The sequence below is a fragment of the Bacillus rossius genome, chromosome 2 (assembly GCF_032445375.1).
Source record: "Bacillus rossius redtenbacheri isolate Brsri chromosome 2, Brsri_v3, whole genome shotgun sequence".
NCBI lineage: Eukaryota > Metazoa > Arthropoda > Insecta > Phasmatodea > Bacillidae > Bacillus > Bacillus rossius.
In genome coordinates, this window is record NC_086331.1 from 84,974,743 (window position 1) to 85,001,752 (window position 27,010).

Sequence of the window (27,010 nt, forward strand, 5' to 3'; positions counted from 1 at the left end):
AGTATAAATTTAAAAAATAAATAAAAATCATCCTACAGACCAACAGCTATTTATTTACTACAAGGTGTAACACTATTTTATATTCACACAAACCATCGCTAGTTTTTTGTTAGATATTTGCCAACAGTTAATTTCATCACTAAAATAACTATAATTATTATGTTATTAAATGTTGTATACAATGATTACATTACAGTACAAATTATCTCAACATCATTTACACATTCCACTGATTAAAAATTGGATTTCCAATAATACTGTAGCAATTCTAAATGCATACAAGAAACATGAACAGTGACATAAAACAAGTAAATAGCTTACAAATAAAAAAATAAATCACATCATACAAAAACATATTGGGGCCAATATAGATTCTGGAAGCGGTCGAATCCATTTATTCCATGGGAATCAAAGTATTCAGAATCCATTAGCTATGGCATCATTGTTGGTTGATAATGCTTTTCCTGTAGTAGAATATCAGTTTTGATTACATTTTACTGGAAATGTTTACAATGCCTATTTTCTTCATAGCTTTAGCCAAGATTGGCACACTTATATTTTAATAATAATTAAAAAAAACAATTCCTGAAACATATTTATTCTATCAAATATCAATAAAATACTACCACATTTTAAATGAAATAACAGTAAAGTCATAGTATATAAAAAAAATTAGTTATAAAACTACTGTAAATTTCTGTATTATTATTTATTCTAATTTCTTTGTTAAATATTTTAAAACAAATCTGAAATAAATTTTGTTTAAGTGCCTAATATACATCACTCAAAGCTCACACAATTATGAGAAGGTAACTAAAAATATAATTTTCTAAATTTTTAATTATTTTTATTTGTAATTGTACATGTTTAAACATTATAAAAGGTTACTGAATTTTTAAATCAACCAACTGATTTTTGTATCTAATAAAGGGTGCATTATCTTAAAAATATGGAAGCCAATGGAACTGGAATCAAATCTTAATTTAAGAATGGAAACTATTCTCGGAATCAGCATATAGATTATTTAATTATTGTGAACAATAAGTAATACCATATTCTACTATGATCAATATCTTACATATTTTTTTCACAATAAAAAAACTACTTTTATTTTAGCATACATAGTCCACAAGGCATTAACAATATAAATAATTTTATATTTGCACATTAACACTTTTAATTAGGCCTATATTTAAAACAAAATATCTCAATAGACTAGAATTTAGTGTGTGATGATAACCTACTAAATTTTTTTCACCTGGAACAATATGAAATTTGATACAAATCTTCAATACTACATACATATATTTTCTTTAAATTTAAGTAATATGCTATAGACATGTGTTTATCTCAATAATTCACACAAAGGTAATACTGAAGTTGGGTATTTAGTAATTTATGATATACATCATAAACATAATTGATAACATCTCTAACAAAAATGATAAAAAAATACTTTAAAATAGTGTCAAAGAAACAAACACAAGTAAGGTATTAAGACTATAAACAAAAGTGAATGTACTAAAATGGTTTTCAGGCTTTTCCACTAATCTGCATTACTTTCTGGATTTCCTGCAGAGCTCTTTTACAGGAAATTTGAGAAACCACATAGAGCTATTTATTAGCAAATAAATTGTTTGCTACAACATAATTCTAAATGTTGCATCTAAGTGAATCTCAACATACTCAATCATTTTAAAGCCTTAAATTTCCTGTCTCTAAAATTGTCAGAAATCATAGGTATTAACTTTCAAAAGAAGATAACATTTTACAACCATGGTGATATCACAGTATACAAAATTAATACAGTTAAGTTAGTTGACTTTACTCGGAATGTCATACAATCGCCATTATCTGTTCCCGATAGTTCTGCAGTTTGTGGAAACCTTGTTTATGTTAACATAGAGCAACAAAATACCAGAACTGCACAGTTTGAATCCTGTTTGTTTGTTTCATTGACTGGGCAAAGTATGAAAATGCACATAATAATTTATTCGTAAATATTAAAGATTTTTTTTAGAATATAATATTAGCATACAGAGCAAGAATATACAGATAAAAAACCAACATATGAATTTTGCATTTTATATTGCAGAGTTAAAAATTCATTTACACACAAACTTGCCACATGTTCAAATATAGAGACAATTGAATAAAACCGGTACACTTACAAGATACAATTTATTCAGCACAGACCACCTACCCGACAGCTCATGACTGGTACTATTCACTGACAAAGTAACAGAGCGAGGTGGTGTTGCAGCAAGACAGTGGACTCTCAATGCGGAGTTCTGTTCAAATCTGGGTCCTGCCAGACCAAAATTACTCCATGCAAAAGCTGGGATGGTTCCTTACTATAAGGCTTAGATGATCCCTTACTCAACAGCCTTGATTTGTGTGGTTATGCTTCCATCTGTAATCATCTCATTGTCAATGAGAGGAAAAATATGATTTAAAAATAATTTGTAAGATTGCTGGTGGTCCAACGCTAACCTAGTTAATTTCTCACTACATGCCAGGATTTTTTATTGTGCCAGGTGATAAAATGTTTTGTTTAAAGACTAGTGAGAATTTTAATGACTTCAATGGTTTTTGTCTGCAAATTTGTCTACTTTAATCTTGATGTAACTGAATTTACGATCTTTTTTTTAGGTGGTTACACATCTGTTCTCATTCATGAACATTTTCAAATATCAGACAGATTGTAGTTGTTGCCATTTTATCTTGAGGAATAGATACATTCTTTGCAGAAAATATCTGTACAGCCAGCGGTTCATGACAAAGTGGCTCTCGAAATGTTTGTTTTGAGGTTGTTTAGTGCTTAAACCAGAAAATATGTAAGAAAACTGTAAAACAACTATTTATACCAATACAAAATATAATCAAACATGCTAAACTTAAGGGGAGAAAAATGTTTCTTATGTGTGGCAAAAATCTTCATTTGGTAACTTTTGACTATTCATACTGTAAAAAAAAGTACTCTGCTAACTTATAAAGTTATTTTGAAAGATGGCTCTTTTTAAGCAAGATTTAAAAATGGTAAAACAATGACAACTTTTTTAAAACATAGCAGAATTATGGAAATAATTGCTGAAGCTGTCAAAGAAATGAATTTTCACAGTTTTACATGACTCCTGAAACAGTCCTTTCTAAGGCCATGTAGAGCGTGCATTGAGGCCAATGGCAAATAGTTTGAACATTTACTTTAATATAATAAAAGATTATTAATAGATGATTAGTTTCATTTCAGATTTCATTATCTATCTCACTCTAAGTCACGTTAAATGGCCTCTGTCTGTCTCACAAAGACTAATTGAATTGGAGCTTTGAATTACTGTATTAGCTATCACAAAAAGGATATTATTTTGTAATTTAGTCAATTTTCATAAAAAATCAATTTTTTTTTAAAGAATCAGTACCTTACCACTTTAAAATCTTGCTTGTATAACTTGCCAAATTAGCATAGTGTTTAACTTTTTACAATATAAATTGTCAAAGTTACAAGATTATAAAAATTTTTGCTGCATAAGTCATGCAAAGATATTTTCCCTCCAAAAGTATAGAATGCTTGATTTTATATTGCACTATTATCAAATGGTACGGTTATTCAGAATCGCATAAAAAGAAAACAAAATTAAATACTATAGTATGGGAATTTGCAGTCACAGTATCTAACAATTTGGTGCAGGATAACCTTTGGCCTATTATTAGCTTTTGGATTGAGGTTAAGCTCTGGGCCATCCTGCATCCTGTACAAAAAAACAATCAGTATTCATAATTATAATAGGACATATAAATAAATGAAACTAATTAAAATCCCCTATAAAATATTACTTAATATTCATGGTAGCATTTAACCGATTTATAAAGACTTTTTGTAATGATCTTATTGACTTTATAACTGACCCTGTTGACAACCCTACAAATTCTGCTGTGAAAAAGTATATTATTTTATAGGGAACTGTGAAGCAACTGTTATAGCATAAAAGAAAACTCCTTTTAACGAAATTATAATTTTGTTATATTTTGAATGAAATGCAATGTAGCCAGGTCAGGATTTTACCTTTCGTAAAGTAGCTACTATTTGCATATAATATAGAGCATCTCATTATTAGATTGCAGTAAACGGCTAATAGTGCACGCTGTTGCTAAATATCCAACACATTACAAATTTAAGAAAATGTTTTTCTTTGGAATTCTGACTGCATAAGAAGCATTTTAAGATCTCATTAGGTAATTTAAAATATTTGATACCTCATGCTTAACATTTCTAATAATAAATCTCCACTTTTTAAACTCTAACAACATTAAACCATTCACACACATTCATTGGTATGAATTATTTGATAATTATAAAGTGAACTTGATAAAGAAATAAATAATAAATAACACACACATTTTAGTCACTATTACTACCGCTGACCAAAGATTTCTTAATTACACTATTCACACCCATGTTTTTTGAAAAATACTCAAAAACATTCAACACAATCTTGTACTCCCTCCCTTGTAGCCTACCAATGTCGTTTTTTTTTGGTGTTTGACATACCATAGTTTACATTTATGTAATCCACATCAAGGCATAAAATAAAATTACACATGTGAATAAATAACCCATCAAAAAAGTAACTGTAAAAAGTCACTGGACACAACGCGTTGCTAGGCTGCGAGACACAGCAGTAACTGGCAGGCTGGTATTCTGAAATGCACGTGGAAGGAAATAGCTGAACTAAGGAAGCCTTTATCTTTGAATTTGCTTGAGGAACATCTATCATGTTTTTCATCCCAATCTAACTTTAATAGCAAAAACCCTTTACCGCTGATAAATTTTTTGATGTGTCAGTCTCTGAGGAAATGTATTTTAGGATAAAAAAAAATTAAATAACTGAAACATGGATCATTTTTGTCCTGAGATTTATTCAGCGGTGTCCTAAGACTTGAATTTTTCAATAAATAAAAAATCTGAATTAAATACTTATGTAGGTTAATTTTTTTGATAAGATAGATATATTTTGGAATACTTCAAAACAGTTACAAGTGAGAAAGTTAGGATTTTTAATTTTCCCCTTAAAATGCCATTAAGTATGCATGTACTTGAACATCACACGATGCATAATTTGATGCTTTACAATATGCAAAAACACTTAGTCCAAAAAATACAATTTTAAATTCCTATGATATATGGCAACAGTCCACAAAGGAAAAAGGGCAGCGTTAACAGCAGTCAGCTGTGTTAGAAAGAGAGAGAAAGCACCCATTTACTTTAACACTGCAATCTAAGAGTGGAATGCACTATAGTAGGTTTTGTGCTAGGAGCAAAACAAAACACTTCAATAAAGAAAAAGGTTATGTTCTTTTTAACCTATAAAGTATTCATGTTCACATAAAAGAAGGTGGTGTGCTACGTTTAACAATCAGTTTTCTGTAGCCATGTTATTAAAAGGGAAATTTGTTATATTACCTATGTTGAGGTATGCCTGTGAAGTGTAATAGTCAATAATTTAATCACTTCATCCATTCACAAAGTAACCTAGGTAGAGCCATGTAAAACAATGTTGTTTACATATAATAAGCAGAGGTGGAGGTATGTAGAAAATAAAACAAAGAATCTGTGGCAGAATAATAGACACCTGTGTTGGCAGTAAAGTTATTAGGATAGTCACCTTACACAAAGTTGGTAGTTTGTGACTGAATTTAAAATTAACCTTTAGCAACAACTATATCATTAAGATAAATATTCCATAATAAAAATAACTTTATAAAAGCATTACATTGATAAATTAACAACTTGAGAATACCTGGTATAGCTAGTTGTTGAAACAAAAGACTCATTAAAAAAAAAAGCTAGTTTGTAAAATAAAATGCTAACGAGTGTTTGCTGCTGAATATTTACCTAGAGAAAAAACTTTTTCAATATTTATTTAAATAAACTAGATTTCAGAGGAATATGGTTTATGATGATGAAGTGTTAATTTCTTTAGTAACACTTGTTCCTGTTTCAATTAGGTATGTTTAGCAGGATGTAATGTATTTCAAAAAATGGCTGCATTCCTAAAGAATATTTAGAGGTAAAATAAATAAAATCATTCATCAGAACTGTGTTACCAGTATTAAGTAATATGAATAATGTATTATTCTTACAAATAAAATCCAAACCTAATAAATCTTCACATAAAAATTTTAATATTATTTTGGAGGTTGCACAATTTTTTTCCATCTAGAAAAATTGTTAGTAATATAAATTTATAAAACTGCACAAAAAGAATGAAAGTAATGTTTCAAGAACAACAAACTAAATTTTCACTCTGAAATAAAATAAAGGCCAAAAAGCACAACCCTAATACAAAATACATGGGTTGAAGTGGCCACCTAACTATTAGTAAAGCTAACAAAACATGCAAAAATATTACAGCACAAATCTAGTAAAAAAATGAATTAATTAGAATTGAACATATATACATTCTGCTCAAATACATTGTACGTAAAATGCTGTAAATGTTTATTGAACTGGCAATGGTTCTGTGAATTTCGTTTTATCTTTTGGCCATAAGCAATTAACATAATTTTTACAATCAAAAACTGAAAAAGCTGTTTAATGAAGTGGAGATTCTTTACAGTCAGTCGAGGCTTCAACAGCGAGGAGGGGAAAGGTGGTAAACAAAAGTAAAGCGCCAGACAACTGCGAGAGACTGCAGGTTTCTTGTCACCATGTGTGTTACAATATTGTGTATTTAATTGTTTGGTTTTAGCTTTCAAGTGAATTAATGAATATTCTAGCATGCGTGGCAGCCATGCACACTTTAAAAAATGTTTTAAGCATATGTCTCTGATGGTGGCAGAATGGGTTGAGGCATCAGATCAAGTGTGCTAGCTTGCTGAGGCATGGAATCGATTTTTCACGCTAACAAGAAATTTTCATACCCTGCATCCAGACTGGTTAGGTATATTGAATAATAATGATGTAAAATAGCTCAATTATAAGCTGGTATTTGAATGCTACGTGAAAAGTAAACATTTGTTGTTTAATGATATACTTGTGTTGTCTTAGTAATAATAAATAATATTACAGTTTTTGAACTGTCGGAAAAATTATCTTGTGGAAGTATTACCGGTAGTAATAACATTTTGAGTAATAAACCAATTTAGTTACTACTAAATCAATTACATTCAAATTATTTTAACAACAAAAAAATATATATTCCACTCATATATTCCCGACTATATCCCAATTTTGTTTTTGGGGTGCGGGAAGGGGATATGGGTGTAGGGAAGAAGTTAGTCTTGAGAACTTTCGAGTTTACATCTACTCTAATTGTGTAGCCATTTTTTTTAAATTAAATGGATAAGCTAGAAAGTTGTTAATAGCATGAAAGAAAAGAATGATAGAAAACACACATTTCAAAGAAGAGGAATTAAGGGGAAGCTGCATATGGATATACCTTTAACTAAATTTTTTTTTTTTGCTGTAAGAAACTTTTGTTTTGTATTTATAGGCTTAGGATAATTTTTATAAGTTAGGCTATCCATAGTATAGGTCACCACAAGGCTAGATTTTATAACCCCCACATATACGTATGGGAATAATAAAATTAAAATACTATTCCTAGCAAAAAAGTAAATAAAAAAGTTTTTACTATAATAAAGACAGCGTATTTTATTTCAAAATTATTATTACTACCAATAAACACCAAAATTTTCATGTATTTTAAAATATTAAAATAACCCTTACATTACCAAAAACAAATTTTTCAAAAATGTTTTAAAAATGGTGATATTTAATGGTTCTTGGTTCACATGAGCAAAAACTATGTCTCTAAGGTTAGGTGCTAAGGGAAGTACTAGACCGAGGTGTTCTTTCATTTTCTCTCTCTAAGGTCCAGGGAGTAATCTTTTTCATCATTCAGGTTTAATTTTGACTCACAAATTGTAAACAAGCTGGCTTTATGGGACACACTCGATTACATTACTGATTAAAAACTGAGCACATTATTATTACAATAACTAAAATGCATTGAAAGTTTAAAACTATATACTAAATGATAAAGGAGCTACTAATTCTTTATTAAAAAATTAACAGTCTGTATCAAAATTTCATGGGGTAAGGCAAGTTGACAAACAAAGAACTTTTATCACCTACTTGAATAAAAACATTCAATTTTCACATATCCACATTAATTACAAGTTAACATTATACTTATTAAATATGAATGGCTAAATCTAAAAGTTACAGACAAAGGAACAATTTAGAATAAATGAATTAAATTTTATCATCTACATATCCCAACACAAGGGGCTTTTAAAGCCATATAAACAATGCAGATTTATATGGAATAAAGCATAATTTTTTTAAACAAATCAATAAAAATATCTAATTCATTTGATACAAAAATCATTCAATCACTTTTTTGTACAAACAACTGTAACAAAATCACAAACACATATTCTGCAAGTTTATTTTAAAAATAATTTTTTTTTAGCAAATTACAACAGAATAATACATCTGCATTCCAGCTAACCTGAACACTTTTAAAATTATTGCCAAGTGTTTTTTTTATTGAAGGAAAAAAAAAAAGAGTTGAATGTCAATATTTTGTCAGTTCGGACATGTAAACAATATGCCATATTTATGTCAAATTTTGTGAATTCATTGATGGTAATGACTGTCGTAAGTCTATTCCAAAATATTTTGATTAGCTGGCATGCAATGTATAATATGATTTCATTACTTATATAATCACAGATTGTAAATCAAAGCCTACAAAAATAATTATATGATTACTTGATATTGAGGTATTAAAAACATAATAATTAACACATTTATTATTAAAGGCAAGACCTAAATTAATTGAGTACCTAGTTCCAACATCCATTTTAACTTTTATTCTTAAAACAAAATAAATGTGATAAAAAAAATCACTTGAGATTTTAGAGCTGATAGAATTCCATGTTAGATGATATTCAAATACAAATGCCAAAATATTTCAGACTTAAAATTTATATTACAAAAATTATAAGGACCTTCACTCTTATCATAAATGATGACAAAATTTTAATTTATGCAAAACAAATTATTATCTTCATGAGTCACTTTAATCAAATAAAATTAAATTTATAACAGACATGATGGTATTGTAAACTGGTAATGGCTGCCAAAGGGTCAAGTCCCAATTCAACACACATGATCATTAAGCAACTTTCAAGTTCCAGCTGGTGGAAAGCAAAAATAATAAATCCGTCGATGCTAATCCAGAAAGTCCTGCCCCAGATACACAACTATAGTAAGAAACAAATCCTCTAGGGTGTGACTCCTTACAACCGAATATTCCTCAGGAAGACATTGCAAAATCATCAGCATATGTAGTTGTCCAGCAGCCAGTTTCAAAGTTTCCAAAATAATACATTCATAAAAATCAATGGACAAGATCACTGGAGCTCTGTGAGAATGGACCCAAGGCCACACACACATTGAGACATTCACATTTGCAATTATAATCAGAGTCGTGCTCCTGCAGTAATTTCAGGGTGTCTACCAGATCTAGTAAATTAAATTCCCTGATTTTTCCAGGTTTTCCAGGTCTAAAACTGAAATTTTCCAGGTTTTCTTTAACACAATTACGACATTCCAAGAAACTGAAAAAAACTGCATTATATTACATTGACAGGTTTCAAAGTATTTCAACTTACTTAAATTAGTAAAAAAATTACCTTCTTCCAAACGTGGCCAAAGTGACTCAATTGATGGCAAATAAAACATGCTGCTACAAATATTTCACACACTTCCTTTTGCAAAAAATATTAGTAAAAGGAAGCTCCCATCAATTTCGCAGTGACTCAACTTTTGCGTCTATTGCACTTACTTCAGAACGAGCCAAATCCAACATTCGAGCCTTCTTCAACTGCAATGCCTTGATCACCTCTTCAACTCTTCTTTTTTCTGCCTTCTTCTTGTCTGTAGCTTCCTTTTCTTTTTGTTTTGTTTGCAGGGCTTCCTTACGCCTACAACTAGCATTTCTTACATACTGTAACATGGACTTGGTGATATCAACATGCTCTACATCTCCAGAACGTTGAACAAAGTCATACATCTGTCTTTGTGCGATCAGTATTTCTTCCTGCAAGTTTTCAGTCAGCAGATTAGAATTCACTGAAAATCCTATTTCCAATGATGCATTTCCATGGGAAAGTACCAACACCATCCTCACAAACTTTAGAAGACCTGTTTTGGAAGCTACTGTATGCGCCTTAAGAATGAACATCCACAAGTGATCAAGGTGCCCGTCTTCTCGAGAAAAAGACGAGAACAGTGCTGCAGAATCTTGCGAGGAACATACCAACTGATATGATCACTCAATGTTATCAGCTTATTGTACTGATAATCACCTGTTTTGAAGACAACATTCTAAACTGTACTTCACACGCTGTTTCCTTACACCCGAATTTAAAGCCACAGACGGACATAGGCAGGAAATTCCCTTGGTAAGATGGTACTTCAGGGAACTTTTGTCCTGAAGTTTTTTTACCATAACCTTTAGACAAGTCCTATCATTTTTCTGTAACAGGACAGACTTTTCTGGTACTTTCTCTTTCTTGATGGCATGGCGTACTGCATAACCCAACTTGATATTGTTAGCAGTCAATAGATTTTCCTGGTTATCTACATCCAATCGAGATACATTGCGTTTCTCCCTAAAGCTCTTCAGTACTTCCGGTTTCAAAAACTTTACTGCCAAAGCTAATAAAATGTCTACCAGTGAATCATAGAGAAAAGGTGCCATGGGTGCTTCACTTTGTAACATTGTGAGAAACAATTCCAGCTGTGATACCAAAAAGTGTAAGAATGTCAATTTTACTTTTAGAAGATTATCTTCAAGAGCACTTTTCACTACACTGAAAGAGAGAGAAGAAATAGAAACTTCACTAACAAATTTCTTTAGGTGGGGTAACGTTTTCATGGCACGCTCAGCAACTGCAGTATTCCATCTGATTGCACAACATTTCTTGGGAAAAAGCTCTGATCCAGTTATTCTAATGTAATCTGCCCTCCTTGCAGGTACGTGCTTAAACAAATAGTAACTGTGCCTCAAAAAACTAACAACGTCCCATTGTGTAGCAGAAATTCCAGGTTTCGAAAGCACCATGGACCGTATGAAGCCCACAGCTACCAATTTCTAGCAACGATGGCGAATCTTCACCAAAAGTGTCTGTGGTATGTACATATTTTCAAAGCTAACAAAAATGTCCAGTTTACGTTGAGGGCATCCATAGATACTTAAAATTAAATGCACCTGTCGGTATAATCCGAATGTGGGAAGCAATGCTGCAGCACGTCACGTCAGCAGGATAACAGACCAGCTTGAACCAGTTTGTATCACGTGATTTGATGCCACTTCCGAATTTGATGGTAAATAAAAGAAAATGGATGTGGGAACTGTTCGTTATTTGCCATTCAAAAATAAAAATGGGAGGGGGTACACATGATGCCACGTCAATGCAAGCTGATCAATAAACAAAAAACGTATTGCCAACTACAGCCTACCAAACAAAAATTCCCTGATTTTTAAAACAATTCCCTGATTTTTCCCTGATTTCAAAATTCCCTGATATTTCCAGGTTTTCCAGGTTTTCCAGGGTCAGTAGACACCCTGTAATTTCATCTTAATTAGTTTAACTATGCCTAGGGCTGTTTTCAATTGACCATGCTATGACAATTATAATTAATATGGCATAGATAATTAATTTAACATTATTATTTAGACTTAAAACTACTAAATAAGGTGACTGTATTTGCCATGTAGTGGCTGAGCACCCACAGTCATCTTGACAGAATCTGAGCAAAGTGATATAAATTGGCAATAGAACTAGAATATCGTATTATGTAAATAAATAAAAATTACATCATGGCAAAGTTATGGCAGCAAAGAACAGCAAGATGACTAAAGAAAAAGAGCAAAAGGTTGAGGGCTGATCGCGCATTGCCGGTGATTTCGAGATGTTAACTATGGGCGCCACCACGTGGAAGGGCACGTGGACCCGGCGGAGTCTCTCACTCAGGGCGTGACGTAGCCCAAGTGGGGACGAGTTACCAGCCCTTTCTATCCTAGCTACCCAGACCTGGCCCGCTCTAGGCGTCGGGCACGCCACACTCCTAGACTCACTCACCACGTGATTAAATAAGTACTCACTTTATATTTATTCTCCAGATTTAATTTCACTAACACGTCTCTCTACACGCCCGTTACACGTTACACATTACACGGTTAAAAAGCCTGAGGCACGAATCGGTTTAGGTGAAGGCATGGTCCACACACGTGGCCATGCTGCAAAGTATACTTATTACACGGTGATGAAAAAACTCGACTGAGACAATTAATTAATTAAACAGCCCGCTGACCGAGAGCTGCCCCGAGGATGACGAACGAAAGCGATTTAAAAAGAATTAACGATACAGAAATTACTTGGTCAGTGATGAACAAAGGTTGAGGTCCCCGGGGTGCTGGCGCGTCTGCTCTCGGTCAGTGATGAAGATGGACTGGGCTGAGCTCATCGCTCGCAGGTGGCAACATGGCGCCCTTCGCGCCAACACAATTACCGTTACTGTATTCTACGACTCCGTGCCCCGGCGAAAGTTGAGTAAATTACAGATAAACATTAAAAATATATAAAAATTACTGACAATGGAAAGTTTGTTACTATTTACTTATTTAATGATAATTCATATAAAAGCATTCCTATCCTCGTCCAAGTCCGTGCCTGTTCGGGTCCGCCCGGGCAACGTCTATAGTTATTTAAGGTAACCTATTTAAATTACAGAAAACACAAGTAAATTGCACAACACTGGGGCAAAGACGAATGAAAACAAAAAGGGTTTACAAATAATATTAAAACGTAGCAAATTAGGGGTGCGGCGCACTGCAGCTAAGCGCCCTCTTGCCGGGCTAGACACACACGCACACACGCACGCACGAGCGGGAGGTTTGAACTGAAACGGTGGTTGGGCGGTGCCATATCGGGCTCAAAGGGGCCGCAGGCCCGGACGACGTCAATTGCCCCCTCCGAAAGTAGGCCGATATGACAGCGCCGTTTGACAGATGGTTGGGGGGCGTTGCCTGTGGTGTTTACGTCGCGCACTCCCACGTGGCAATGTTGATGTTTATGTTTGTGCGGGCAGGTGGCAATGTTGACATGACGGACGGACAAGCAATGTTTACACGATGGAAGGGCGAGCAATGTTTACATGATGGCGGCGAGCAATGTTTACAAAATGACAGTTGAGCAATATTTACACTATGGAGGACGATACACACGGACAGAATGGGCGCTGGCTGACTAACCTTGTGGGTGGTGACCCACCAGTTGTCCCGAGCCCCAAATCTGCGTCAGCTGCGGCTGCGGCGGCTGCTGCGTGTGATAGCGTGGCGGTGGCCAGGGCGCCGGCCGGCAGGGGCGGCGGCGGCCAAGGTCAGGCGGCTCGTGGCAGGCGGGCAGCAAGCGCGGGCGGCGCTCGGCACGGCCCGGCTCAGCCTCGCCGACAGGCGGGCGCTTCGCGGCCCGTCGTGACAGACGGGTGACAGGTGTCGAAGTCCGGGTGGTGGTCACGTTCGGTGGTGGGACGGTCGGGCGTCCCGGCGTCGTGGCGTCGACCTGCATCGCGACAGGCGGATGTAGGGAGCTCAGGCGACTCTTCACGGTGCGGCGTCCCAATGTTGCCAACTTGCGACATTTGGGTGGCGTCTCGTGCGGCAGGGCACTTGACCGGTGTTCCGGTACTGCGGCGATCGGCGTCGGAATCGGGCGTCGTGGCGTCTCGGTCGTTCCGGGCGTCGCGTCAGGTGGGCATGGAGGCGGCGTCAGTGTCGGCGTCGCGCGCGTCTGTCTCACTCGGGCATGATCAACTGGCTGTGCTTCGAAGCCAGGCGGGCACAGCGGGGCGAATCCGGGCGGGCACAGAGGAGCGAACCCAGGCGGCGGGGCGGCGCTCAGGCGTCTCGGCGTCAGGGCCCTGGACATCGTGTCGCAAAGCGTCCCGTTTGCTACTGCGCACTCTGGTGGCGGTGACGACGGCATGATGACGTCGAAGCCAGGTGGTGGCGACAGGGTGACACGAAGCGTCGGCGTCGAGTCTGGAGGCGTCCGTGGCGAGTCGTGTGGCGGAGACGATGCGGGTTTCGCCGGAAATGACCTTGGTGGCGTCGGGACGGCGGTTCGGTGCGGTGGCGAGGTCATTCCGGCGTCGGGAGGTGTCTCCGACACGAGGCGGGTGCTGGACGGCGTCGCAGACTGCGGCGGGACGGTCGTTGTCGGGCGTCGCTCGGTTGGCTTCGGCGAGTCAGGCGTCATCATAGTCGGGATGAGTGGCGTCAGGTCGGCGAAACGAGGTCTTGCTGGCGATGATGCGTTAGGACCAGCGTCGGGAGACGTCAGGTCGACGAGAGGTGCCGAGGTTGGCGGCTCCAGGACAGGAGGTGGGAGCGGAATTGTCGGCGTCGGGACGGCGAGCGTCGGAGTCGGGATAAGTGGCGTCGGGTCGACGAAACGCAGTGTGGCAGGCGGCGGCGGGATCGGACTTGTGTCGGGAGACGTCAAGTCGATGAGCGTCGGCACGGCGGGCGTCGGGACGGCGGGCGTCGGCGTCGGGACGACGGGCGTGGGCGTCAGGACGACGGGCGTCTTTGTCAGAGCGGTAGGCGTCGGTAACGTAACACGTGGCGGTGCGGGTGACGTCAGGACGTACCTTCGTGGTGCTGGGGTCGGCGTCGTGCGTGAGGAGTCGGCTTGGTGCGGCGGTGACGTTCCGGCAACGGGCGGCGTCCTTGGCACGGGCTGCGTCGGCGAGTCGAGCAGCGTCTTTTCCGGCGTGGTTGGCGTCGGCGTGAGCGGAGTCGTTTTCGGCGTGGTTGGCGTCGGCGTGAGCGGCGTCTTTTTCGGCGTGAGTGGTGTCGGCGTGATCGGAGTCGGTGTCGGCGTGAGCGGCGTCGGCGTTTCGGGAAGCGTCGAGGCGTGTCGTGGAGGATTTTCCAGCGTCTCTGCCTCGTACTGCGCCTGGGTGGCTAGGTAGGCAGTGCACCGTGCGCACGTGAAGGTAAAAAACTTGCGCAGTACGGTCCATTCACGTTCGCCGATACAGCCACGATGCCACAGGCCGGCACATTCCTGGCAGCGGTATCCCTCGCTACTACCTCCGGGACACGACCTAGCTCCACATTTCGTCACGCCGTGTATGCGGTACTCCGTACAGTAGCCACACTCGTATCCGGCGGCGGTCCTGCCATGCAAGTCCCAACTCGGGCGGGAAAAGTAACACCCGATACACTCGTCCGGATACGGATACATGTCTACGCACGTGGTACTCTGCACACGAACAGTCCTCACGAACACATCAGCACTGTGTTACTTACTGCGCTCGGAGTCCGTTGTTTGTGCGCGGATTCCTGGAAGCGTGCGCTTGGCTGATCACGTGGCTGGCGCGCCAGAGTCCCGCTATGCGCTCCGCGCGAACAATAGTTCCAGCGCGAACTTTAGTTCCGCGCGCTCCGCGTAACAACCGCCTATCTCACACGCTCGTACAGGTCTGGTTTTCGCGGAAGATGTAACTCGCCCCACGTTGGGCGCCATTTGAGGGCTGATCGCGCATTGCCGGTGATTTCGAGATGTTAACTATGGGCGCCACCACGTGGAAGGGCACGTGGACCCGGCGGAGTCTCTCACTCAGGGCGTGACGTAGCCCAAGTGGGGACGAGTTACCAGCCCTTTCTATCCTAGCTACCCAGACCTGGCCCGCTCTAGGCGTCGGGCACGCCACACTCCTAGACTCACTCACCACGTGATTAAATAAGTACTCACTTTATATTTATTCTCCAGATTTAATTTCACTAACACGTCTCTCTACACGCCCGTTACACGTTACACATTACACGGTTAAAAAGCCTGAGGCACGAATCGGTTTAGGTGAAGGCATGGTCCACACACGTGGCCATGCTGCAAAGTATACTTATTACACGGTGATGAAAAAACTCGACTGAGACAATTAATTAATTAAACAGCCCGCTGACCGAGAGCTGCCCCGAGGATGACGAACGAAAGCGATTTAAAAAGAATTAACGATACAGAAATTACTTGGTCAGTGATGAACAAAGGTTGAGGTCCCCGGGGTGCTGGCGCGTCTGCTCTCGGTCAGTGATGAAGATGGACTGGGCTGAGCTCATCGCTCGCAGGTGGCAACATGGCGCCCTTCGCGCCAACACAATTACCGTTACTGTATTCTACGACTCCGTGCCCCGGCGAAAGTTGAGTAAATTACAGATAAACATTAAAAATATATAAAAATTACTGACAATGGAAAGTTTGTTACTATTTACTTATTTAATGATAATTCATATAAAAGCATTCCTATCCTCGTCCAAGTCCGTGCCTGTTCGGGTCCGCCCGGGCAACGTCTATAGTTATTTAAGGTAACCTATTTAAATTACAGAAAACACAAGTAAATTGCACAACACTGGGGCAAAGACGAATGAAAACAAAAAGGGTTTACAAATAATATTAAAACGTAGCAAATTAGGGGTGCGGCGCACTGCAGCTAAGCGCCCTCTTGCCGGGCTAGACACACACGCACACACGCACGCACGAGCGGGAGGTTTGAACTGAAACGGTGGTTGGGCGGTGCCATATCGGGCTCAAAGGGGCCGCAGGCCCGGACGACGTCAAGGTGAATATAGTTTCTTACCAATTCAAAAATTTCTCAACTTCATAAAATTGATTTCAAAAAGAATATTTATGGCTAACAGGGTCAGCAAGTTTCAAAGGTTACATCTGCAGCATCTTATACCTAATGTGACAAGACTATGGTTTGCAGTGACCTATGCCAAAACCTCCTTGGTCTTCCTTGGGGTGTTCTTCCTATGCAATTCAATGCCATCATTTTCCTAGAGTGCTTTTCTTTTCCCATTCTCTGGACATGGCCATACCATTCTCGCTTTTTCAGTGATGTTATTAAGTCCTGTACTCCTGCTCTTGCTTCCACTATCTCATTCCCGATCCTGTCTTGCCTTGTAACTGACAACATACTCATAAACTTCATCTCTATCGCTCTGATCTTCCCAGCATCTATGTTGTGTACAGTCCAAGTCTCTGCTCCATAAGTGACATGGGTACAAAGTAGGTATTGTACAACACTCGTCTGCACTTCAATGGCACCTCCCTCTGCCACACCAAATCTCTCACACACCTGTAGAATGCATCCCCTTGTTGTCCTCGCCTTACAATTTACTCCTTGTTTTTGCCCCCTCCCTCCCATACACTTCCTAAATACTTGAAGGTTTCTACCTGTTTTAACTGAAAACTATCTAATTCAACGCATCTTCTAACTTCATTTTTGTTCCTCATCATGCCCATCACGTCACTCTTCTTAGTACTGAATTGCATACCACATTTCCTCACTTCCTCACTCCATGCCTTTAACTGCTCTTGTACTACATCTTTTTCTCCCCAATTCATCAAAACATAAAATCATAAGCATATGTATAGCATAGCCTTCATCTTTCCTTTTCCAATCTTATCTTCCACTCTCTTCATTATTCCTTCCATCACTATAGTAAATAACAATGGAGACAATGTACTACCCTGCTTTACTCTGTTGGCTTGATTAAACCACTTTGTTATCCTCTTCACTCTACTTATTAACTCTTTCTTAATCCCAGCTTCTTCCACAGCCTACCAAAACACACTGTGGTATGCCTTATCTACATCCAGGAATATCGTTACTATATATATTTATTAAAAAAAAAAATAATAAAAGGACTTGAGTGATAATATAAATACAGTTGGTAAATTATAAATTCAATTAAATTTAAAAAAATTAAATAAATATTCAGTATTCAATATTAATTAATAAAGTATAAGATTTTTTAACACACACATATATATATATTTATTTATTTGTATGTAGCCTTTTTTCACCTTGTGAAAATTTTGTTGCATGGTGCACAGCTGCACACATCGTAAAAATTCACTCTAATCATTTTTTTATAATGTGGCTAAAGAAGTATAACTTTAAAACCTAATGTTTTATTTTATTCAGTTTCTTTTATTCTGAAAAAATTAATCATCTTTGTATGTAATGATGAAAATAACTTAAATAACTTACAAACGTGTCGATTTATGTTTGGGGGGACACTCGCTTAGCTTACAAACACTCTTACAAAAAGTAAACTCTTCTTTCACTGACTTAAATATTTCCTGCCTCTCAATATATACAGATTTTTTTTTTGGTTGAATATAAAACTATGAGATAAATTAAAAATAAATTAACACTAAATTATAAAAAATATACATTTATTACAAAGTAACAACTTTTGGTTACAAGCTTATCTTTACCCAGTTATTCAGAACTTAAATAAGACTCACCAACTTAACTTTTGCACCTTAACACAATATGTCAAAAAATTTTTTTACTGTCCTTAACTACACCTAAAATTAACTTCACTGAAATATCCGTACTGGGAGGGAGGATCAAATTACTTATTACATGCTTAGTGACTGATGACCTTGACTCATCTATTTCAGACTCTTGACTTATGGATGGACTGTGACTCAACTGAACTGTACGAAAGACTACATAGTGAATTAGAACTACTGACTCGTTACCATGGGTCTCCTACCACCCAAGCGATTCCAATGACACAAATTTTACTTCATGACATCAGCTTGACCATGCAAATTCATTGCTCCGTGGGCCTCGTCCCACCACAGTGAGTCTAACAACTTCTCCTTAATATTGACATCTTACGGATTGGCTAACTATGCCTCTGAGGTAACGAGTTTGCATGGTCAAGCTGTTGTCATTAAGTAAAAGTTTATTAAGGCTCCCTTGGGACCGCGAGGCCCCCACAGTAAAGAGATGATTGTTGTGGATTACGGTGTTTGAGATTAAATAATTTGTACAGTTGGAGGAGTCATTGTCTGTCCACGAGTCAGTTATATATAGGTGAGTTGAGGTTATCAATCATTAAAGTATTTATGAAGTAATTTGAGCTCAGGAGCTGGTCTCCCGAAAGGAAGATTGATCGGCCTTGTTTTTGTTATTCTTTAATTTTTAAAATAATTTTAAACTTTCTGTTAAGATACTGAGTTTAATTGGGGAGTCGCATGTAAGTTCTAAATGGGTTAGTAATGAATAAAATGTAACTCAAAAGAATGATTAGCTATAATTTTAAATATTTTGTTTAATATTTTAGTAAAAAGTATTTTTTGAATTAGGTGAATAGTTATTTTAATTAGACTCAGAACAGACTCCCACAAGAGTGCTCAGTATGGGGTGGTAACTTGGCCAAAGATCCCACAGAAGTGTTTACCTCATGCATGAGTACTTGTGAGCTAAACAAGTTGTCCTCAAAACATAAGTACTAAGTTGATGCTTTATTTATTTAATCATATTATATATTTAAGCACTATCATTTAATTAATTTTAATCCCCCATAACAATATTAACTTTGAATATCATTTAAATAATTATCATAAATTCTTTTATTTTCTAACAACTTGGATTGAAGAGGAATTAAAATGTTAAAATTTCATACCTGTGTTGTGGGTTGTTATACAGAAATGTATTAAACCTTCTCGGTGTGCTGACAGTTTTAATTAATTTTTGAATGCTTGACTGGTTCTCTTTCATGTAAAATGTGCTTGGCCGATAGGCCTAGTGTTAGTTACATACCACAACGATGTTTAGATTGGGCTTTTTATGTATTTGTTTCCCCCAAAATTTACATGGCTGGATATAATGACTAATTAAAGTAACCCTAAAACAATAAAATTTTTTAGGAAATTGTTTCCCCTGCCTAGTTGAGATAAAAACATTACTGATTCAGAAACGTTTCCTGAATTACAGAATCCCGCACAACTCTAGTAATTAGAGATTGCAAACCTTTCTGCAAAATGAGAGTTATTCAACCTTGAGAAAATTTGGTTGCCTTAATTGACATTACTATGAGATTTTTGTTGTTCAAATGAAGTTCAATTTGGGTTCGTCTATGTAGATATGTTTCGCTTGAAAGAGTGGGAGTATGTTTCCACACAAGTCAAAAACCTTGAATCTACATGACAGAGAAGAGTGGATGTTAACTTCAACATTAAGAGTTAATTTTCGAGCAAAAAAAATCCTTTCTGGCTACCTAACTCTCACTATGTGACAAAAAAAAATTAAGTACATCATTCAACCAGTCATGGACCTGGGATTAAATTGCTCCAAGGGCTCTTTACAGAGCAAATCTGGATCTTGGTTCATAAACATGCCAAAAGTCACATAAAATTGGTTGCACAAAATTCTTAAACAAAATACTCCTATTCAAATGGTGATGGTCAATATCTAATGTATAACGGTTCGAAAAATTAAAATATTTGCTAAGGAGGGATATTGTTGATTGTGTTGGTCCAATCAAAATATAATCATCCTGTCTTTGCAAGGCTTCTATGACCAAGGCTATTAGTTTGCTTTTTTGAGGTGGCATCTGATACTTCTAATTACACATTCCTGGCTGCAAACAAGTGTTTTATTCTAAAAAGAGAAAGGTCATTTAAAATCAACTAAAAGAATAAAAAAAACAACTAATGCAGTCATGAAAGCATCAGCATACTGTTACCTTCTGGGACAACTTGGCAATTTAACAAAAAAATTATTGCCAAAGAAGTTAGTTATACAACATCTTAACAAAATTTAATACACCCTGACCTGACATCACAGCCTCTATGTTCACTAATTTTCAGGGTCCTGTACTAGAAAATAATTTACCTTTGAATCATAACTTATAATTCTAAATCAATCATCTTAAGCAATGGATTTAGATCAAGGATTTAAACAAGACCTATGTTGCCAGTAACTGGGACTACCTGCACATAATATCATAATCACATCATATAAAATATAGTCCAAGCAGATCACTTGCCTACTGACCAAGCTATTGGTCTTGAGAAAGGAAGATCATCCTTAGGAACTACTCACTCCCTGGTGCCTATAGCCACTTTACAGGAAATGTAGTTTAAATACAGAATGTCCCAGAACTCAACATCAAGACGAGAACAGTTGATTGGCCAATTAATAACAGTTCTGAAATAAAATATAAAAAAATAAAAAATAAAAGTGTAACAATACCCTCGTCAGTTATAGAAAATTTGTCTAAAGTTAAAAAATTTCCACTCTGCACCAATTTATTATATACTGTGACTACAAACTACCATATTAAACATTAAAATTATTGCTACACTATCTTGAATAACCTTAACATTGAAAACAATTCAAAATAAAATCACACATGCTCTAGTTTGAAGGAAAAAAATTCTTTGCATGATATATGCAGCAAATATTTTTAATTGGGAATTTTGTGACTATTCATACTGTACAAAAATGTACTATGGCAGGCCTGCCGTATTCACGGATTTCATCCGTTTTCACGGATATTTGAAGTTTAAAACGGACTAACGGATAAACGGCGACATTCACGGATATTTATGACGCTTCGCCGATATTTTTCATATTTGAATTTCGTTCGTGTAAATATTTACATTCAACTATCTATTTGAAGTTGTCAAACCATACAAGCATCCAACAGTAAAGCAAACATTCACATTAGGTGTAGCGCCATGGAACTTCCAATCGTTTAACCACAAACCAAAAACATATACTCCCACATATAGTTTCATGAAGTACAATATCTATGGTTTCGGAGCAAATGTTTTTTGTTTGTTAAGTTAAACGCTAAGAAGTGTCATGGCGTCAGTAAACATTGGTATTTTTTGCCCCTACAATATTTTAGGTGCGGCATTTGTTTACAAACTTCATACGTGATTTAAGTAGTAGTTTTGGTCTTAGCTGATTGTGATGGAGAAAAAATGAAAGGCTTCGCCGGACAGGTCACTTTATAAACAGCGTTATCGTAAAGAATGGGAGCAAGAATTGAAATGGTTTAGGCGTGGCAAAACGGAATTTTCCGCTGTTTGTTCGACTTGCAACTCGGAACTGAACGTGACAAAGGGCGGCTTGAAGACGTACGTTCATGCGAAAAACCAACGAGCTGCTGATCAGAGTTGTTCTTTGACGAGTTTTGTAACCAAACCAAACAAAATAATTGATGCGGAACTGTTATGGGTGAACTTCGTTTGTGAAAACAATTTATCTGTGAAACTCAGTGATAATTTCACGAAACTTGTCCCGCAAATGTTTCCAGATAGTGAAATTGTAAGAAACTTTCATTGTTCTCGCAATAAAACTAGCCAGATAATTATTCAATATTTGGGTACATCAGTTGCAGATTATGTTACCTATGCAATGAAAACACAATTTTTCACACTGATGATTGATGAATCAACTGACAGTCACTAGGCAGGTTGTAGTGAGATTGTTGAAACTCATCTGTACAAAGTAATGGCTTTGAGTGGTGCTGCAACTGGAGAAAATCTGCTGTGGAAAGTGTTTTCAGCAATCTCAAGATGGTTAAAACTGTTCACAGATCGTCAATGGAATCACCAATGTTAAATGCGCTGTTGTATTGCACAATGAGAACATCTGCAGGTCTGGCTTTCAAGTCCACTGACGAGATGCGGAAAAGAGCACAGAACATGAAAAAGTAGCTAGTTAATGATGTGAAATACATTTGTTTTTTTAAACTTGTAAATAACTTCAGTCGTATGGATGTATTTATAGTTTGTAAATAAAAGCACCAAAGCCTATACTGAAGAGAAATTTTTAAATTACTTTTTATTTTATTGTGATACCAACTATTAGTTTTGTAATGTAAGTGGCAAATCTTAAACATTTTTTACATTCATTTGATTTTTTTTTAAATTATGTTTTGGAATGCAATGTATATTTAAAATTACTGCGAAAAATAAATTATGTCAATTACGGCTATAAATTTTACAGGATTTTTAAATGCTGTAAAGAGGGTTTAGGAACCTAATTTGGTGGCAGGCCTGGCATTAAGTGTCACAGTATGAAATTAATGGGAAAACATGTTTTCCACTGCTTTGTAAACTTGCAAAGGCAAGCAATACTTATCCTTCCACACAGCAATGCAGGGATGGAAAGGATATTTAGTAAGCTCAATCTTATCAAGACAGGGCACAGGTCATATCTTGAATTGCCAATGCTAAATGCTTAGTTGTATATCTCTTCTAGGAAGAATATGGCAGAATTCACGTACATTATGATTGAGTAATTTTCATAAAAATTGCATATTTTTTTGTATTTTTTAATGTACAGGATTTTACAGGATATTTTGTATTGAAAACAAGGATTTTACAGGATATTTCGCATTTCAATCAAGGATATTGTTTTCAGAGTGGTGGCAGCCCTGGTGTAAGTCATAATGTTTTTCCCCAAAAGTTAGCAAACTTTATTTTATTTTGAATAATTTTTATAAACAGTAGAGTTATTCAGGATCGCTTAGCAAAAATTATAACAGTATAATATGGAAATATGTAGATAATATCTAATAATTTGTTGCAGAGTGAACATTTAAAAACTTTTGGAAAAATTCCCATGAATTGAAAACAAGATTTTTATTTTATTGTTTTTTGAACCAGATGCATCATTAATTGGTATATTGTCATTGAGTTCTAGGACATTCTGTATATTACTTTAAAATGGGCAGTATTTACATCTTTGGATGCATATACAGTATACTTTCCATTCTTCATACTCCTTATTTACACATTTCCATCAACTAAAATAGGTAATATTTTTGTCTTTTACTCACTACCTATGTTTACAATGCAATTCATCCCTATTATTTACACCACAAGAAAATTTAAATTTTCAAGTGCTAAAATGTACAGATTTTGTTTTGTAACATTGCATACCAATTTAAAATAAGTTGTAAGCCTTCATGTATGGCAGTGACAGTGGTAATTTTATAATGTAATGTAACAATAACAAATTGACATAGGTCTAAATGTCATAAACATAACATCCACACCCAATTTTTTTAAAATTCATCTTTTAGGATCCAATACTGCAACTCCCAACAAATTATTGAAGTTTCAAATGTATTGAGAGAAGTTATCCATCGTGATTGTGAGATGGTACCTATGAAAGTAAATTACACAAAATTAAGTGCTTATCTTTATTCACACCATTATTCTTTTTCCTTAGAGAATTGTTAAACAGACTTCTGAATTTCCCAAGTTACCAATGATGGTGCCACCAAGTTTACTGTCACAGCTAACAGCATCGCTTAGCACGATTATTCTGTTGAACGAATCATAAGAATAACACGTACAAAACCAAACAAACTCATAAATTTTAAAGTATAAACGAACACTTTGTGTGGTAAAAAGCAAAAAACCACATAACATATAACCATAATTTTAGTTGCCTATAAAAAATTGAGCATCACAAACTACTGTTAATACTATTAAACAATGAAGTCTAGCACCACAAGTTAGGATATAAAATAAGGTTCACCATTAAAATTTAAGCTTAAAATATAAAATTCGGTTGATTATGTTCAGGTGAAAATTCTACAAAAAAAAAAAATCAATTAATTCTTAATGTTTTCTGATACAAGACTGGCTATGTGATACTAAGATGTGATGTGAAAAGCTTTCAGGCACAATGTCAATATTGGTAAAGAAGCTTTGCTATACATCAAACAGCATGAACGACTAATATAGTGCAGTTAAAATGTGAGTTTACATTATAAAAATATATAATTTACAGCCACATAAGCTACTGTTTCATTTTCACCAAACATGCAAACGTACACTAATACATCAGCACAAAGAAAATCATTAAAATGTGCTGGGAACCTTGCACATTTAATATGTATGTATTAACTAATACAAAAATTACAATAAAATAAATATAACTACTTTAGCAAAATATAACCAACATTAAATAAAATTACCAGCCATCTTATTTACCTATATTAACTACAGTGACTTCATTATATTCTAATGTTGTTTCATTTCATAGTACGACTTTGTAAATGCAACACTACAGAGTTAAAATATACATAAATTAAATAAAATGCCTTATGTTTGCTAACATACATCATATATATGCTCACATAGATGAAATTCTTAGACCAAAATGATAAAGGACGGAAAGATTTACAAACCACAATAAACCAATTAGTTATGATATTCTGTTTAAACTAAATGAAGGCCATAAATATGTAAACTTTGTTGATACAATATATCTACTGTTCAAAGCATAGTTATGAAATATAAATGCAGAGTTTCCAATATTCTTACCAATTCACCTAAATAAAACTTTGTACTAGTAACATATTTTAATACTCTCAGGCCAAACACCAACAACATTAGTATCTGAAACACAAGAAAAAAATACACATTATGAGTGATGGGATTGGGCAAATGCAATTTATTTCCCAGAATTGAATCCATACATAAGATTTAAAAATCGTGATTCCGAACATCCAAAAAAGCTATGAAAACTTATTATCTATCAAAATAAACATGCTGTTAATACATAAACTAATAAATCAAGAGCCACTATTAAATTACAATTACAATACCAAAATTCTCTTGAAAATATTAGGTCTACTTTTCCACACGGTACATGCTACAACCTTCTTAAAATTAAAAAAAAAGAAGAGAAAACTAAGGTAACTAAGTGCTGAATCATGCAGACACATGGTAAATACTAAATGAAACAGCACACCAACTCACATCATCTGGCATAAACAGGGCAAAACATACAAAATTTGTTTGTTTCTAGAAGTTAGAAAATCAACTAAATCGAATGTCAAGAAAGAAGGGACTGCAAAATAACTTTTAATACCATGATAAATTATTTCCTGGCCTAAAAAGTAATATTTTTGAAAAATTTCCAGGAAAAAATTTGTCTTTCCACTTTAAAAATAAAAGCCTTTTTAAGTGTCACCTCACATACTAATAAAGTAGCATAAAACCAGGTATAAATAACATATATGTATTCTATCTCTTGTAAACAAAACCATCCTGTATTTTCCATAAATAAGCTTAAGTTATGAAGATACAAAATTATAGAAATATGTAACTTTGTGTTGCCATACACAGCCTAAAGAGCAACTTATCTCATTTGTGTCATTCATAACTACTATGTATTCATGCTATAGTTGAGAAAATAACTACATTTACAATATTTAAATTTGTTTCTTGCATTATAACTATATGTTATATTGCATGTTTCTTTCAGAAATCGCATTGATCAACACACAGAAAACTGTCTCATATATATGTATAGACACACACACACACACACACACACACACACAAACACACACACTACCAAAATTCTAACCAATTATTGATTTTTATTTTGTAATTAAAAAATATAAATATTTTAAATTTTGTGTGACACATTTATTCCTAATAGCAGAAATTTATCAATAACTGACACATTTTAATTTACCAGTGGTTCCATTATTAGAAAGTTTTACCATATATACTACAATAGGTATATTGTTTAACAAGCTAAGAATATTTTTTAATTAATTTGAAAACAATATAATCTTAATCACTGTACATAAAACGTGACATCACAGAACTGCCATAGCTTTATTGTTGAATCTCTGCTCTGCCATATGTCGGCTGCCAAGTTATGTAATAAAGGTTCTGGGATGTAAGAACTAGTTTCCTACTCATAGAACTGCTTGTGACAGTTAACTGAGTAAGGATAGAAAAAGTTTCCTTAGTTTCCTCGTGTTGTACATTGGCAAATCCCAAATTTACAACTGTAGTATATTTAAAATTTATGATGATTATGAAAAATACATAATTCCATTAAATTCATTTTGAAACTAACATTGTTGTGCAATCTGATGTTTTTAAAAAAAACTGTTGAATAGTATTCAATTTAAGTCTTTAAATTTGGCTGCAAGAAGTTTTAAGCACACATTGGTAACCATAAACATGTCGAATTTAGCTCATTTTTTTTCTTTCCATATTTTATAACAACAATAATTGTAGTTTCACCAATGCTATGCATGTACACCTACTTTAACTTTGCGAAAATCTC

The 27,010-nt window shown here is 35.9% G+C and overlaps 1 protein-coding gene across 1 annotated transcript in view; it reads right to left on the reverse strand.

Moving 5' to 3' along the window:
- Positions 1–19,067: 19,067 nt before the first annotated feature.
- LOC134529424 (adenosylhomocysteinase-like 1) overlaps positions 19,068–27,010 on the reverse strand; it is a 133,104-nt gene continuing 125,161 nt past the window's right edge. Inside the window, exon 15 of the mRNA XM_063363489.1 lies at positions 19,068–25,317. Within this exon, the coding sequence (XP_063219559.1) occupies positions 25,311–25,317 (7 nt within the window). The 3' untranslated portion in view covers positions 19,068–25,310. The remainder of the gene's footprint in view (positions 25,318–27,010) is intronic.